Here is an 11,983-nt window from a genome sequence, read left to right as displayed (position 1 = left end):
TGCCTACCTTCTCATCTCACACCATTCCCTCGGTGCTATGTGCATAGACACCATCGACCCAGACGATACACACCTGTTTCCTATTTCCACCTCTTCTCAGAGTCCTGGGTCAGTGAAGCAACCTCTTGGTAACCCACATAACCTTGAATGTCTCTCTTCCGGTCCTCAAGAGAGGAATCATGAGACACCCTCCCCCATAATCTGGGTATCTTCTGATGCTTCCCTCTTTGAGGAAATGGCACCCTCAACATCCACCTATGGTTAGATGTTGGCTGTTTGCCCTTGGAATGCCTTCTTCACCTCATGACGTCCCTCACAAGATTCTACCTAGGTTACTTCCTCTATAGTTCTCTCGCTCAGGTGGACTGTTGTACTCTTAGTTCCCAACTGGTGGTATGAGCCCACTTCGTTTCTTCCCACCTGTTACTTGAGATTTAAGTTTTTTTTATTTCTTAGTGTATAAGTGGTGCTGTGTATGGGGTAGGTGTGCACGCCACGCTGCGTGTGTTGGAGGTCAGAGGATAACTTTAGAGGTCTTCCATCTTTTCATGGATTCTGGAGAAGAGTGATTGCCAAGTTTGCATGCTGAACCTCCTTGCCAGGCCCCCAAACGGAGGTCTGATTGTGTCTCTTTCCGGCTCAACTGCTTTCAATGGCTTCTCTCACCAAGGAAAACATTTCCAGACAAAGCACACCTGGGCCTACATGCCTGGTCACGTGACCTCTGTAGCCACATTCCACTTCTCTCCCCGCCCCCCCCACCAACTCCACATTTCAACCACCCGGCTGGCTCTCTTTCCGTTTTTGTTTTTGTTTTTGTTTTGTTTTTTTTCCAGCATCACAGGGCTTTTGCGCAAGCTGGTTCCTATGCTCAAGGGCTTCTTCAACATTCCCTCATCCCTTGGCTGTCAGGTGAAGCATCTTTGCCTCAAAGAAACCTCTCCTGAGCCCCAGACTTGGTATGCAAAGTGTGGCTGAAGGATCCACAGCATCCGTACGCTTGTGAGACTCCTAAAAAGGCACAATCTTGGCATTATCCAGACACTTGAACCATAATTTTCAACTGGATAACCAGGCATACAGATATTAAAATTAGGCATGTATTCCTCAAACAGATGTTACCCTCAACCACAGAAGTCCAGAAAGGAGTATCAAGTCTCAGTAAAGAAATCCTATGCTATCGTTTTTTTCTCCTGAGCCACACTGGAAGAAGTCTAGACCACAGAATCCTTCATTACTTCCTCTGCTCAGAAATTTTCCAAATACAAGCCACTCTTCTCTGATGTTAAATGCCCTCAGACCATCTTCCCTTAGTCTCTCAGAATTACTGTGCTTTTTACAGCCCGAATTCACTGGAGCTATTTGGGTTCCATCCCTCTATCTTGGAACAATAATTCCTTAATATTTTTTTAAAGACATGGTCTCACTATGTAGACCAGGTACAGAAATCCACCTATTTCTGCTTCCTAAGTGCTAGGAGTAAAGATGTTTGGTAGCCCAGCTTAATAATTCTTTAATTTTGTGCATTTTTCCCCCAAAATCCTGTAAGACCATTTTGACCACCCTCATACTAAAAGCGAAGAAAAGACTTGAGAGAGGGGTGATTTACCCAGAGACACACAAGTACATGCCACAGCTAAGACTTGAACTCATGACACATCTAAGATTTGAACTGAAGATGACCCCTTTTCCAAGTTCAGGGTCCTTTCTGGAAAGCGTATCTGGGAGATGGGGATGGCCTTCAATGTATAGGGGTGAATTTGTTGGCTCCCATATCTGAAAATGTTTTCCTTCAAGTAGGATGAGAAAAGTGCTCAAAATCGAAGGAGCAGATGCACAGGGTGCCCAGATCCAAAGAGTCCGATTAAAACTTGAGGTGCCCTGACAAGTCACTGAGCCAGGTTCCTGGGAAACCACAGCCAAAGCGATGATGGCTGCCTTCTCTTGTGGTTAATGGCTGGAGTGAATGTCATTTAAGCCATGGACTCTAATCGCATCAAAGTCCCGAGGCTTTCTAACCTGGATTCATCTGCGGTCTCAGCTACTCTAAGCAATGGACCCAAGTAAAGCGTAAGGGATGGACTCTCCGGAAGTCACCTAAGGAAGCCACTCAGCCACCAGCAGCTTTTCGGTTGATTAGCGTTGGCCTGTGGTGGGAAACTGAGGCTACCTTTCTAGTTGGGGATGTGCTCTTGAAAGAGGGACCTTTTGAGGCTGTTGTGGCCAAATTCTCCGCATCTGCACCTCTTCAATGACATCATGTGGCAATGAAGTCTGGAGGCACTAGCCACAGACCCTATTTGGTTCTTCCATTCCGTGTCAGCTCAGGGGTCACCTCCCACCCAGCCTTCCTGGTCAGGATCTCCCTCCCCAGCCGCTCCCCTCACCTAGCCTCTCTTATCACCCATTTATTTCCATCACCAACAACTTATTTGAGACAGGGTCTCATAATGTAGACCAGGCTAGCCTCTAACTCATAGATCCAGATCCACCAGCTTCTGCCTCCCAAGTGCTGGGATTTAAGGTTTGCATCCTGACACCTGGCTTTTTTTTTCCCCCTTAATGCACTCACAGTAATTGACTTGATGTCTCCCCCAGTTATGATGGAAGAGTACATTCACTGTGCACCTGTAGAACTTTGACCCATTGCAGGGGCTGAGGACTAGTCTACCGAATAGATTTTTTTTTTTTGGTTTTTTTTTTTTTTTCGAGACAGGGTTTCTCTGTGTAGCTTTGCGCCTTTCCTGGAGCTCACTTGGTAGCCCAGGCTGGCCTCGAACTCACAGAGATCCACCTGGCTCTGCCTCCCGAGTGCTGGGATTAAAGGCGTGCGCCACCACCGCCCGGCATGATTTTGAAGGAGCAAAATATCCTGTGTGTCCCACAGGAATGGTGAGGGGTGCAGGTCTTCCCCCTCAGGCTCTCAAGAAGCAGAGTCAGGGAACCAGACGGCAGGGTTTATTGAGGTCCATGCCATGCCCGTGGCCGGCTTGCCTGACTTGTGAGGGGACGAGCCCTCCAGTGTTTCCCAGACTATTACATTCTGGGCAATTACTGCCCTGGCCCACTCTCAGAAGAGAGTGAGGTGCTGGTCATCTTCAGCCGAGAAATGGGAGAGAGGATCTGTGTGGCCCCACGTCTCAGCGACCTGACTTTCTGTATTCCAAACCCCCCAAAAAGCAGAAGGCAGTACAGCAACCTCTACCCCAGGCTGATGAGGACAAAGCGAGAAATATTAAATATAAATAATTTATACAAAATGGCTCATACAAAAAGCAGTAGGTATGGAGTGGTGGGGGGGATACCTCGGTGAGTGGCTACGATGACCCAAAGAGATGAAAAGGGGGAGGACCCTCTCCTTCCCTCAAGCAGAGCCCTCTAGCCACATGGAGCAGGGCTCTGGCAGGCAGGGGAAGCTAAGGCTGCGCGAACAGGCGCTCAGGGGAGCAGGCCAGCGAGCAGGGTGGTGAAGCGCAGGGCCTGCCCCGCGAGCTCCGCCACGCATCGCGCCATCTCTTGGACTGCAGTACCAGACGGGTAGCCCAAGGCGGCCCCCTTGACCGCAAGCACAGTGGCCCGCAAAGTCTGGCCGAGCCTTGTACCTGCAGCCCCGACCTGTGCTCGGAGAGACGCGGAGGCTGCCAGGCGGCCGAGGGTGTCCCCAACGAACACCAGGCGGTGGGCGGCCACCACCACGCGCTTGCCGTGGGGCACGAAGAGGCACGGCGGCTGGTTAGCCTGGGTACTGGCCATGAGGGCTGCCACGGCGGCCTGCAGGGCCGAGTAGTGGCCCTGGCATTGCCCTGCGTAGAAATGCAGAAGCTGTAGGTCTCCCGCGGACAGGACCAGCGGCTCCTCCTCCGGGGACAGGACTTCCTGTGGAGCAAGAGGAGAGTCGGTGAGGACAGGGAGGACAGGGTCTGTCTCCCTCATCCCCCTCTGCTCCCTGCTGAGTGCGATCCCTTCAAGCTCTTTCTCACCCTCAGAGAACCGAGATTCTCAGGGACAGCCGCAGAGGGCCCAGAGGTGACAGAGAGGTCTGGATTCAAACAGGCGACTTCAGAGAAGTCGCTGAACTTCCTTGATTCTCTGTCTCAGGAGCCTAGAGCAGGGGATGGGGCTCTTTGTCCTAGACTTGCCCAGTCTGAGTAAGGCCTGGAATTGACTCCCAGGATCGCGAGAACAAACAGATGCCAAGCAAAGCCAGCCAGGGAGTGGAGCTCTATACTGTCCAACGTAAACGACACAAGCCGTGTTTTTAGCAGCCACATTAAAAAAAAGTAAAAGTGTTACCTACGTCCAAATGTTTAAAAAGTCAGAGCATCCAAATGTGATCATCAACTGACTTATGCTCATACCAGCTCTGCAAAATCAAGTCTGAGCTGAGCATAGTCGCTCACACCTGTACCTCCAGTAATTGGGGCCCTGGGACAGGAGGCTCACTGTGAGTTCAAAGTCAGTCACAGCTACATTAAAAAAAAAGAACCCTGATACGTTGTTTTTGTTTTATTTTTTATTTATTTGTTTATTTATTTATTTATTTATTTCGAGACAGGGTTTCTATGTGTAGCTTTGCGCCTTTCCTGGAACTCACTTGGTAGCCCAGGCTGGCCTCGAACTCACAGAGATCCGCCTGGCTCTGCCTCCCGAGTGCCGGGATTAAAGGCGTGCGGTACTACCACTGGGCTGTATTTTAGTTTTTAAACATTTATTTAGTGTGAGTGACTGTGCATGTGTGTTGCAAACATGTCATAGCATGTATGTGGAGGTCAAAAGACAGCTTATGGGAGCCAGTTTTCTCCTTCCACCATGTGGGTCCTCAGGATCCAGCTCAGGTCGTTAGGCTTGGAGCAAGCGCCTTTATCCACCGAACCCCCGCACCAGACTCTGATATACATCCCACTTGAGTTCAGACTGGCCACATTCCAAGTGTTCAGAAGCCACACGAGGTTAACTATTAGATGGTGCAGGTCTAGCCTGGATCTCAGGACACATGAACACCAACTGAGACAAAATGTTGAACTGGCTTATCCCAGTGTACTGCATGTGGTGTAAGCGCCGCATGAGCATTACCTGTGACTGTGATGGCACATGCAGCCTTCCTAGCACAGGATCTGGGACTCGGGAAATACCTGATGAACGGGGGGCTACTGTTCGGCCTCCTGGCCTTTGGCTAAGCTCAGGTATAAATGGGGTTGAGGAAAACTGCCTCACTTTCAAGGCCCAGAAGGATAAAGCAAATGCTACAGAACCCCAGGCTACTCAGTGGTGGAACACAGCTTAGGAACCCGTCTCTTAGGAACCCAGGAATTCACTGCTGGAGAGAAGGCACCTGGCCAGCTTTGATCCATCGCCCAGAAATTCTTTCTGCTCTCCTAGCTACCTGACTTCTTTCCAGCACATTCTCCCTCTTCTCCTAAATTCCCACTGAACTCTGCCACGTTCCAGCACCTTCTATTGACTAACTCCTCTTTGCTCTGTCCTCGCTTCCCATCTCAGGCCCGCCCCACCCTGTCTCAGGGACGGTTTGGTCAGGAGTATCTATCTCCTCCCTTAGGCTCCAGTCCGTCTTGTCTAGCACACCCCGTCCAGGTTTACCTGCTGTTCCGGCAGCCCCCTCTCCAGCAATGCGGGATCCGCGGGGAAAGCTTTCTCCAGGGGTCTAGAACTCTGAGCTTTATCCACACCCTGCAGAGGGATCACCCCGTCAGTGGTAGGGAAAGGGGGCAGACTGCAGGCCTCCATGGCCTCTGGACCCCTCCCTCCTCCCTCCTCCAGGGAAGTATTCCTGGCATCAACGCTTGCGGTCCTACCACTGCACGGGACAGCTGTTTAGCTTTGTGCTGGGATTAGGGTTGGATGTGGCACTCGCTCAAGTGGTGTGGGCGAGTGCTGGAGTCCCAGGCTAGAGGGCAGAAGGCCAGAGGGGAGGAAAGAGCTCAGGAGACCCTCCTGGCGGGGCTGCCCAGGGTCTCACCTTGAGGTGCACATAGTCATATTCCTCAGCCATCGGGATGCCTTCATACTCGTTGTGAGGGCCCGCGGGATCATCGTCTGCCTCCCTGCACTCTGGATCTCCCTCAGGTTTGAGGCCCCCATAACCAGGCAGGCAGGGTGGGGGAGGAGGGAGAGGCCTGTCCTGGATACTGCCCTTCCGGCCTGGGGCAGGAGAGGGAGCCGGGGAAGGGGCGGGAGCCTCAGAGACAGGCAGGGCAGGCAGAGGGCGGCGGGACAGACTCTCGGTGGAGGGCAGCCTGGGCCTGTGCTGGGGCGGAGGACTTTTGGTCAGGAGCTGGGCCACAGTGTCCAGGTCAGTGGAGGAAGCCGCTCCTGGAGAGGGTGACTCTGGAGACGGCGACTCCGGCCCCAGCAGCGGCACATCATAGATGCCTTCATCTGCGTCCCTGCTCTCCCCGTTGGCCAGGAGTTCCTCGGGGGCTTCATACAGGTTGAGGAGAGCTGAGGCCCGTTTCAGGTTGGAAGGGGCAGCGTAGAGGGGAGGCCCTGGTTCCCGGCCCCCTTCCCACTCCAGATCTGGCTCCAGATCTGGCTCCAGCTCGGCAGACGGCTTCAAGGCCAGAGGCACGTCGTAGGGAGCTTCATCCTCTCCAGGGGTCTGTGGGGCCACGGGAGCCAGAGGACAGGAAAAGGAAGCCGGGGAGTCGTAGGGACAGTTGGAGGGGGTCCGGAGGATGTTGGGAGGCACATCGTAGACCTGGAGGGAGGGATCCGTGTTAGCCTTCAGCTCAGACCACCCCTGAGAATTCTGGCCCTCGTCCAACATACACAGAGCTCTCACCTCTAACACATCTCTGGGGGCAGTCAGCTGTGTCCCGTTGACTCTGGGGACCTTGTAGATGGACTCGGGAGAGGGTGAGCAGGATCTAGCTGGAGGTCCCGAGGCAGGGCAGGGTCGAGCTGGTGGTGGTACCACATACACCTAGGCGATGAAGAGCATGTCAGGAGTGGAAGTCGTTGGTGGACACAGGTGCGTAACTTCAGGAACTCACAGACACTGTATCCTCCTCCTCCTCCTCCTCCCTCCACACTCCCTGGGCTGAGCTTAGAAGCAGGTGGCAGAGAGACACCAGCCAGCAAAACGACTCAGTCAGGATCTCCCCGACACCTATGCCCAGGCCCTGGAGTGGGCCAAGAATGCCAGGCAGGGCCTGGGATGATGGTGAGAGGCTCCAGTTCTTACCTCCTGCTCGTCACTGCCACGCTCTGGGGTGGGACATGATGAGCCAGGCTGGGGGAGAGGCGCTGGGGAGAGGCTGGGCTTGGGTGCCGGGCCAGCAGGCAGGAGCTTGACTCTGTTTGCAGGCACAATTCCCTGCTGGCCATGCAGGGAACAAAGACACCAGCCGTCCAGCCCGCCAGCACCCTCCCCCTGGAGTACCCGTAGGACGTCCCCTCGGCGGAAGGACAGCTCCTGAGGGGACTCCGCAGTGTTGTCGTAGAGAGCCCTGGCAAGCTGGGCCTGGAAGGGGAGGTCAGAAGGAGAGTTCTCACACACAGATCCGAGGCCATGTGGAGACTAGGCCAGCCTCCCATTCCATTCAAGTTTAAAAAAAAAAAAATCCTGTCAGCTGCTCCTGATCAGGCTCTGCCTGGCCATCGTCATGGAGGGCACACTCCTCTTCCTTCTCGGTCTTTGACCTAGCTCTTTCCCATCTTGGTGCCTTTGCCACTTATATTTTTCCTACTCCAAGTACTCCTTCCTGACTCCATCTGACTGATGCTTTGTCATCCTTCAGTTCCTCAGAGAGGCCTTTTTACTCCCTTCCCATCACATTCCATGTCCGTATCCACTTACTGTTTCCTTCAGAACTCTTTCTATTACTTGGGTTGTGTTATTATTGAGTTCTGCTATGACACTAAAATCCCTGTAAGAACAGGGGCTGCTACACCCCATCACCCCCACAGCAGGGTCCCACTCAGAACTGGCCCTCTATACACGTTTGTTGAGCCCATGAGGAGGTCTCGCTCGGGTCTCCCACAGAATTTCTTTTGTGTTCCCTCTGTCCCCCCGTGATTACTCCTCCAAGTAAAAGGTTAGTTAGACTGAGCAACTATGGAGACCCACCTTTCTGAGGGAGCCTGGAAGAAGCCTCGTGTTAAGGCATGCTTGAGAAAGCAAGCAAACAGAAGCCACTGCTCTTCCTAGCCTGGACAACCACAGTTCCACCAGAAGAGGCAGAGGCAGCGTGAGGACGTCTCTTTCCAGGCCTGTCTAGCAGGGAACCTAAGCTTTTCCCGTTGAGGGCCATGAGCTCAGGTACCGAGTCACAAACTCAAAGTGCCAGGGACTGTTTCAGTCTTTACACTACATCTAATTCTCATCATCTCCATGTTAGAGGGAAACCGAGGCACAGGTTTAGGCGTGGTCCCGTGGCGTGTGGCTGATGCACCTGTCAGAGCGTGGACTGATGTCAGAGCCTATACTCTCTCAAGAGGGCTCTCTCTCTGTTGCCCACCCACAACCACAAGTGTGATGTCCTTTTCACATGTATGTATTCTGTTCGTGTGTATGCGTGTCACAGTGCACACGTGGAGGTCAGGGGACAACCTGCAGGAGCCGGTTCTCTCCTTCCACCGTGTGGGTTCTGGGGACTGAACTTGTGCCATGAGACTTGGCAGCAAGCGCCTTGACCTACTAGGCCATCTCAGCAACCCTCCTTTCTTTCAAAGTTTTTTTTTATTGTATTAGCACAGCAGTAGAGTAGAGGGACAGGGACTCCCAGGTGAGTAAGGTGTGTCTATGGCTGCTACACTCGACCGTCCTCAGTTCTAGCTCCTCGGTGCTCTTATTCCATGATGTCCTTTAGTAGACCCGAGTTTATTTTATCCACTCAGAATATCACAGCACATTATCGGCTTCAGTTGTGATTTCTCAATGACCCGACTGCCAGCAGGATCCCAGGCAGCTGTGGCTCACCCAGAGACACCGGACAACAGCCAGGCAGACACTGCTGGCCAGGTAGCCAGGTGGACTCTCTAATTCGGTTAAAAGTCTCCAGTCAGGGGCTGAAGGGATGGCTCCGTGGTTAAAAGTGGACACTCATCTTCCAGAGGACCCACGTTTGGTTCTCGGCAGCCACACTACCTAACTTACAACTATATGTAAGTCTAGTTCCAGGGGATCCAATGCCTCTAGCCTCTGGGGGCACCTGCACTCACATGTACATAGCCACATGCAGATACATACGTGTACATAATGAAAATGGATTAAGTAAAAGTATTTCGTTAAACCGAGTCTGGCAACAGAGGCCTACAATCTCAGCTACTCGGGAGACTGAAGCCATCCTCTGGTTGAAAGTTTGAGGCCAGCCTGCGCAACCCAGTAAGATCCTATCTCAAAATGAGAAGAAGGCTGGGGGACTTGGGGTGTAACTCAGTTGGTGGAGTGGTCACCTTAGCATATGCAGAGCCCTGGAGTCCATCTTTTGCTACTGGGGTTGTGGTGGCACACACCAGTTACCCCTGCACTTGGGAAGCGGAGGCACGAGGTTTAAGGCCGGTCTGAGCTACATCATACTTTGCCTCAAAACAAACAACAAACAAACCAACAAAACCACCGAGTACCTGAGTATGTAACTCAGGGATAGCGCACCTCCCTAGAATGTTTGAGGCTTTAGGTTCAATCTGTAATACTATAAAACAAACAAACAAACAAACAAACAAACATTATCATCATCAAACAGACAGACAAATCTCCATGGGCAGTGGGAGAAGGACGGTCTGCTCACTCACAAGCGGGCTGGTCCTCTGGGATCCCCTTTGTACCAGAAGGCAAGCTGACCAGCCCTTTCGCTCCTTCCAAACAACCACCCACCCTCCCTTCCCTCCTCAGGGTGCTGGGGTCAAACTCAGGTCCTTTCGCATGCCAGGCAAATGCTCTACCACTAAGCTACGTGCCTGGCCCGCACCACACTGTTTCTGATCACACTGCAGCTTCTAAAGGATACAGTCTGCAAAAAGAAAGCACACTAAACACGTAACACAGATTGCTGGTTGGCTCTGTACTCCCTTCCTGCCATGTGTACGCACACGCATGAGGAGGAGGAGGAGGCCAGAGGCTCATGGTGGGTGTCTTCCTCACTCACGCTCCACTTATTTATGTTTCTGAGAGAGTCTGAATCTGGAGCTCACTGATTCAGCTAGACCAGCTGGTCAGCAAATGTCTGGGATCCTCTTATCTCTGCCTCCCCGGTGATGGGATTGCAGGTACGCCTCCCTGCACGTGGCTTTTTATGTGGGTGCTAGGGATCAAACCCAGGTCCTTAGTTCAGGCAGAAATCACTTTACCAACTGAGCCCCAGCCCCTACACCTTTCCTTCTCACTGAAAACCAGAAATTAATACTCTGGATCTAGCCAGAGATTAAGATAAAGTTCTAAGTGCAGGTGGTCTTGGGGTTGAGTCCCTTTCTTGCCTGGATACCTTAAACTGGTTTTAAACATCACTGTACTGTAGTTTCCTCCTTTGTAGAATTTCTATCGATGGCCAAATACCTATTTTTGGATGGTAACATGTCCTCATAAAGTTGAGAGCTGCATGAAACAACGCATCAAAAGATCATGGCAAAATTTAGCACAGGGCCAGGTATGTAAATGATAAATGTCACTGTTGTTACGGTCTTGCGAGTTTCATTAGTATAAATACCCTTCCCCCATACACCTTCCGGACTTCCAAGGTGACAGTAACCCCAGGATGCTGACAGGGTCTCTGGCACTCCCAAAGGGACCCTGCCCCCAAGGGACTAAAGGGTTTTGTCTAAGGAAGGAAAATTGGAACCGTGCTCACGAGGAACAGGAGGGTGGGTGCCCCGCGGTCCATGCTTTTTTACTTTCATAGTTTTTCTTCCCACAGCCAGAGTGCGGGGAGGCAGGCGGCCTTCCCTGGGAATGCTCAGCAAGGGCTGGGGAAGCGTGAGGAGGAACAGACTTGTTTTAAAGACTCCAGGACAGGGCAGAGGTGGGGCTGTGAGAGGTGGGGCCGTGTGGCTCCTCCCTGTATTAGGTTTGAATTCTATCCAATGGGGCCCTGTGCTTTGCCGTTTGCCTAAACCCAGGCCAGGGCTGCTGAGAGAATGATGGATAATGGGTGTGATCACCCTACTCTCTCTCCTCCTAGGGGCCTAGCTGACTGATGAGGGAATGGCTGACTTATTTGGGGTGGCGGTGTGCCACTGCATTTTCTGGAAGGCCTTCTGCAATCCTAACATGCTTCCCTTTGTCCCCAGTTACCAGGCAGTGGCCCGAGGCAGGCTGATACCATCTCCCCTCTTCTATATTATGTCCCCTTGCTTGTTCACAGGCTCCATTTTTTCCCAACCTTCTAGAGTTGGGCTTTCTTGGCCTTCCATTTCCCTTGGGCTGCCTGGTCTTTGCCAGAAAACTCCTTTTACTTACCTCCCGGTCATGAGCCCCTGCCAACCACCAGTGGCCACCTGTTCCCACCCAGAAAGGAACAGATAGGGCCGGGGATACACTGCCCCCCCCCCACTCCTCCGTCTAACCACAGCCACTATAAAGAAAGAGACTAGGGAGAGGGGAGGAGGGGCCAACCCAGAACCAGAAGGCCCAGGGAGAGGGAGAAAGAAAACAAAGAGAGGACACAGCTTCTGGGAGAAGAGGTCACAAAGAACGGGTACAAATAAACGCGACAGTGCCATAGAGCAGGTTGGAAGTCTCTGCTTGGCAAGCCTCCTCTCCCTGGTGGACTCACCGACGTGGCAATGGCCATGGCTCTGGCCTCCAGCGTCGCCGTCGTCAGACCAGGCTCAGTTTCGCTGACTTCAGCGATGGCTGCCCCTCACCATGGTTCCCGGCCTCCAAGCCAGAAGGTCACCCCAAGCTGTGGCGCTTGACGAGTTGCCTCCCCCAAAGTTGGAGGAAGAGAAAGAAAACCCACAAAACTTTCCAAAAGGGAGGCAGCTTGGCCAGGCAGGAGGAGGAATTGGGGCGGGCCTGGGCGTCGCT

General features: G+C 52.6%; 1 protein-coding gene across 1 annotated transcript; it reads right to left on the bottom strand.

Annotated features, from left to right (window-relative positions):
- Positions 1–3,233: 3,233 nt before the first annotated feature.
- On the bottom strand, positions 3,234–11,811 carry Efs (embryonal Fyn-associated substrate). The gene is made up of 6 exons (XM_028892149.2): positions 11,730–11,811; positions 7,202–7,480; positions 6,800–6,940; positions 5,978–6,715; positions 5,599–5,688; positions 3,234–3,876 (listed from the first exon to the last, which is right to left on the bottom strand). Exons 1-6 carry the CDS (start codon positions 11,745–11,747, stop codon positions 3,439–3,441), a joined length of 1,704 nt encoding a protein of 567 aa, XP_028747982.1. The 5' UTR covers positions 11,748–11,811; the 3' UTR covers positions 3,234–3,438.
- Between the last annotated feature and the right edge of the window lie 172 nt (positions 11,812–11,983).

Source organism: Peromyscus leucopus, chromosome 9, assembly GCF_004664715.2.
Source record: "Peromyscus leucopus breed LL Stock chromosome 9, UCI_PerLeu_2.1, whole genome shotgun sequence".
In the NCBI taxonomy this organism is placed as follows: domain Eukaryota; kingdom Metazoa; phylum Chordata; class Mammalia; order Rodentia; family Cricetidae; genus Peromyscus; species Peromyscus leucopus.
Note: the sequence above shows the minus strand (reverse complement) of the source record. Positions and strands in the feature narration are given on the sequence as shown.

Bases quoted from the DNA above. Each gene is read 5' to 3' on its own strand.
- Efs (XM_028892149.2), bottom strand. The intron at 6,716-6,799 runs GTGAGAGCTCTG...CCCTCCCTCCAG, and splicing joins CCCCCAGAGATGTGTTAGAG to GTCTACGATGTGCCTCCCAA. The intron at 5,689-5,977 runs GTGAGACCCTGG...ATCCCTCTGCAG, and splicing joins ATGACTATGTGCACCTCAAG to GGTGTGGATAAAGCTCAGAG.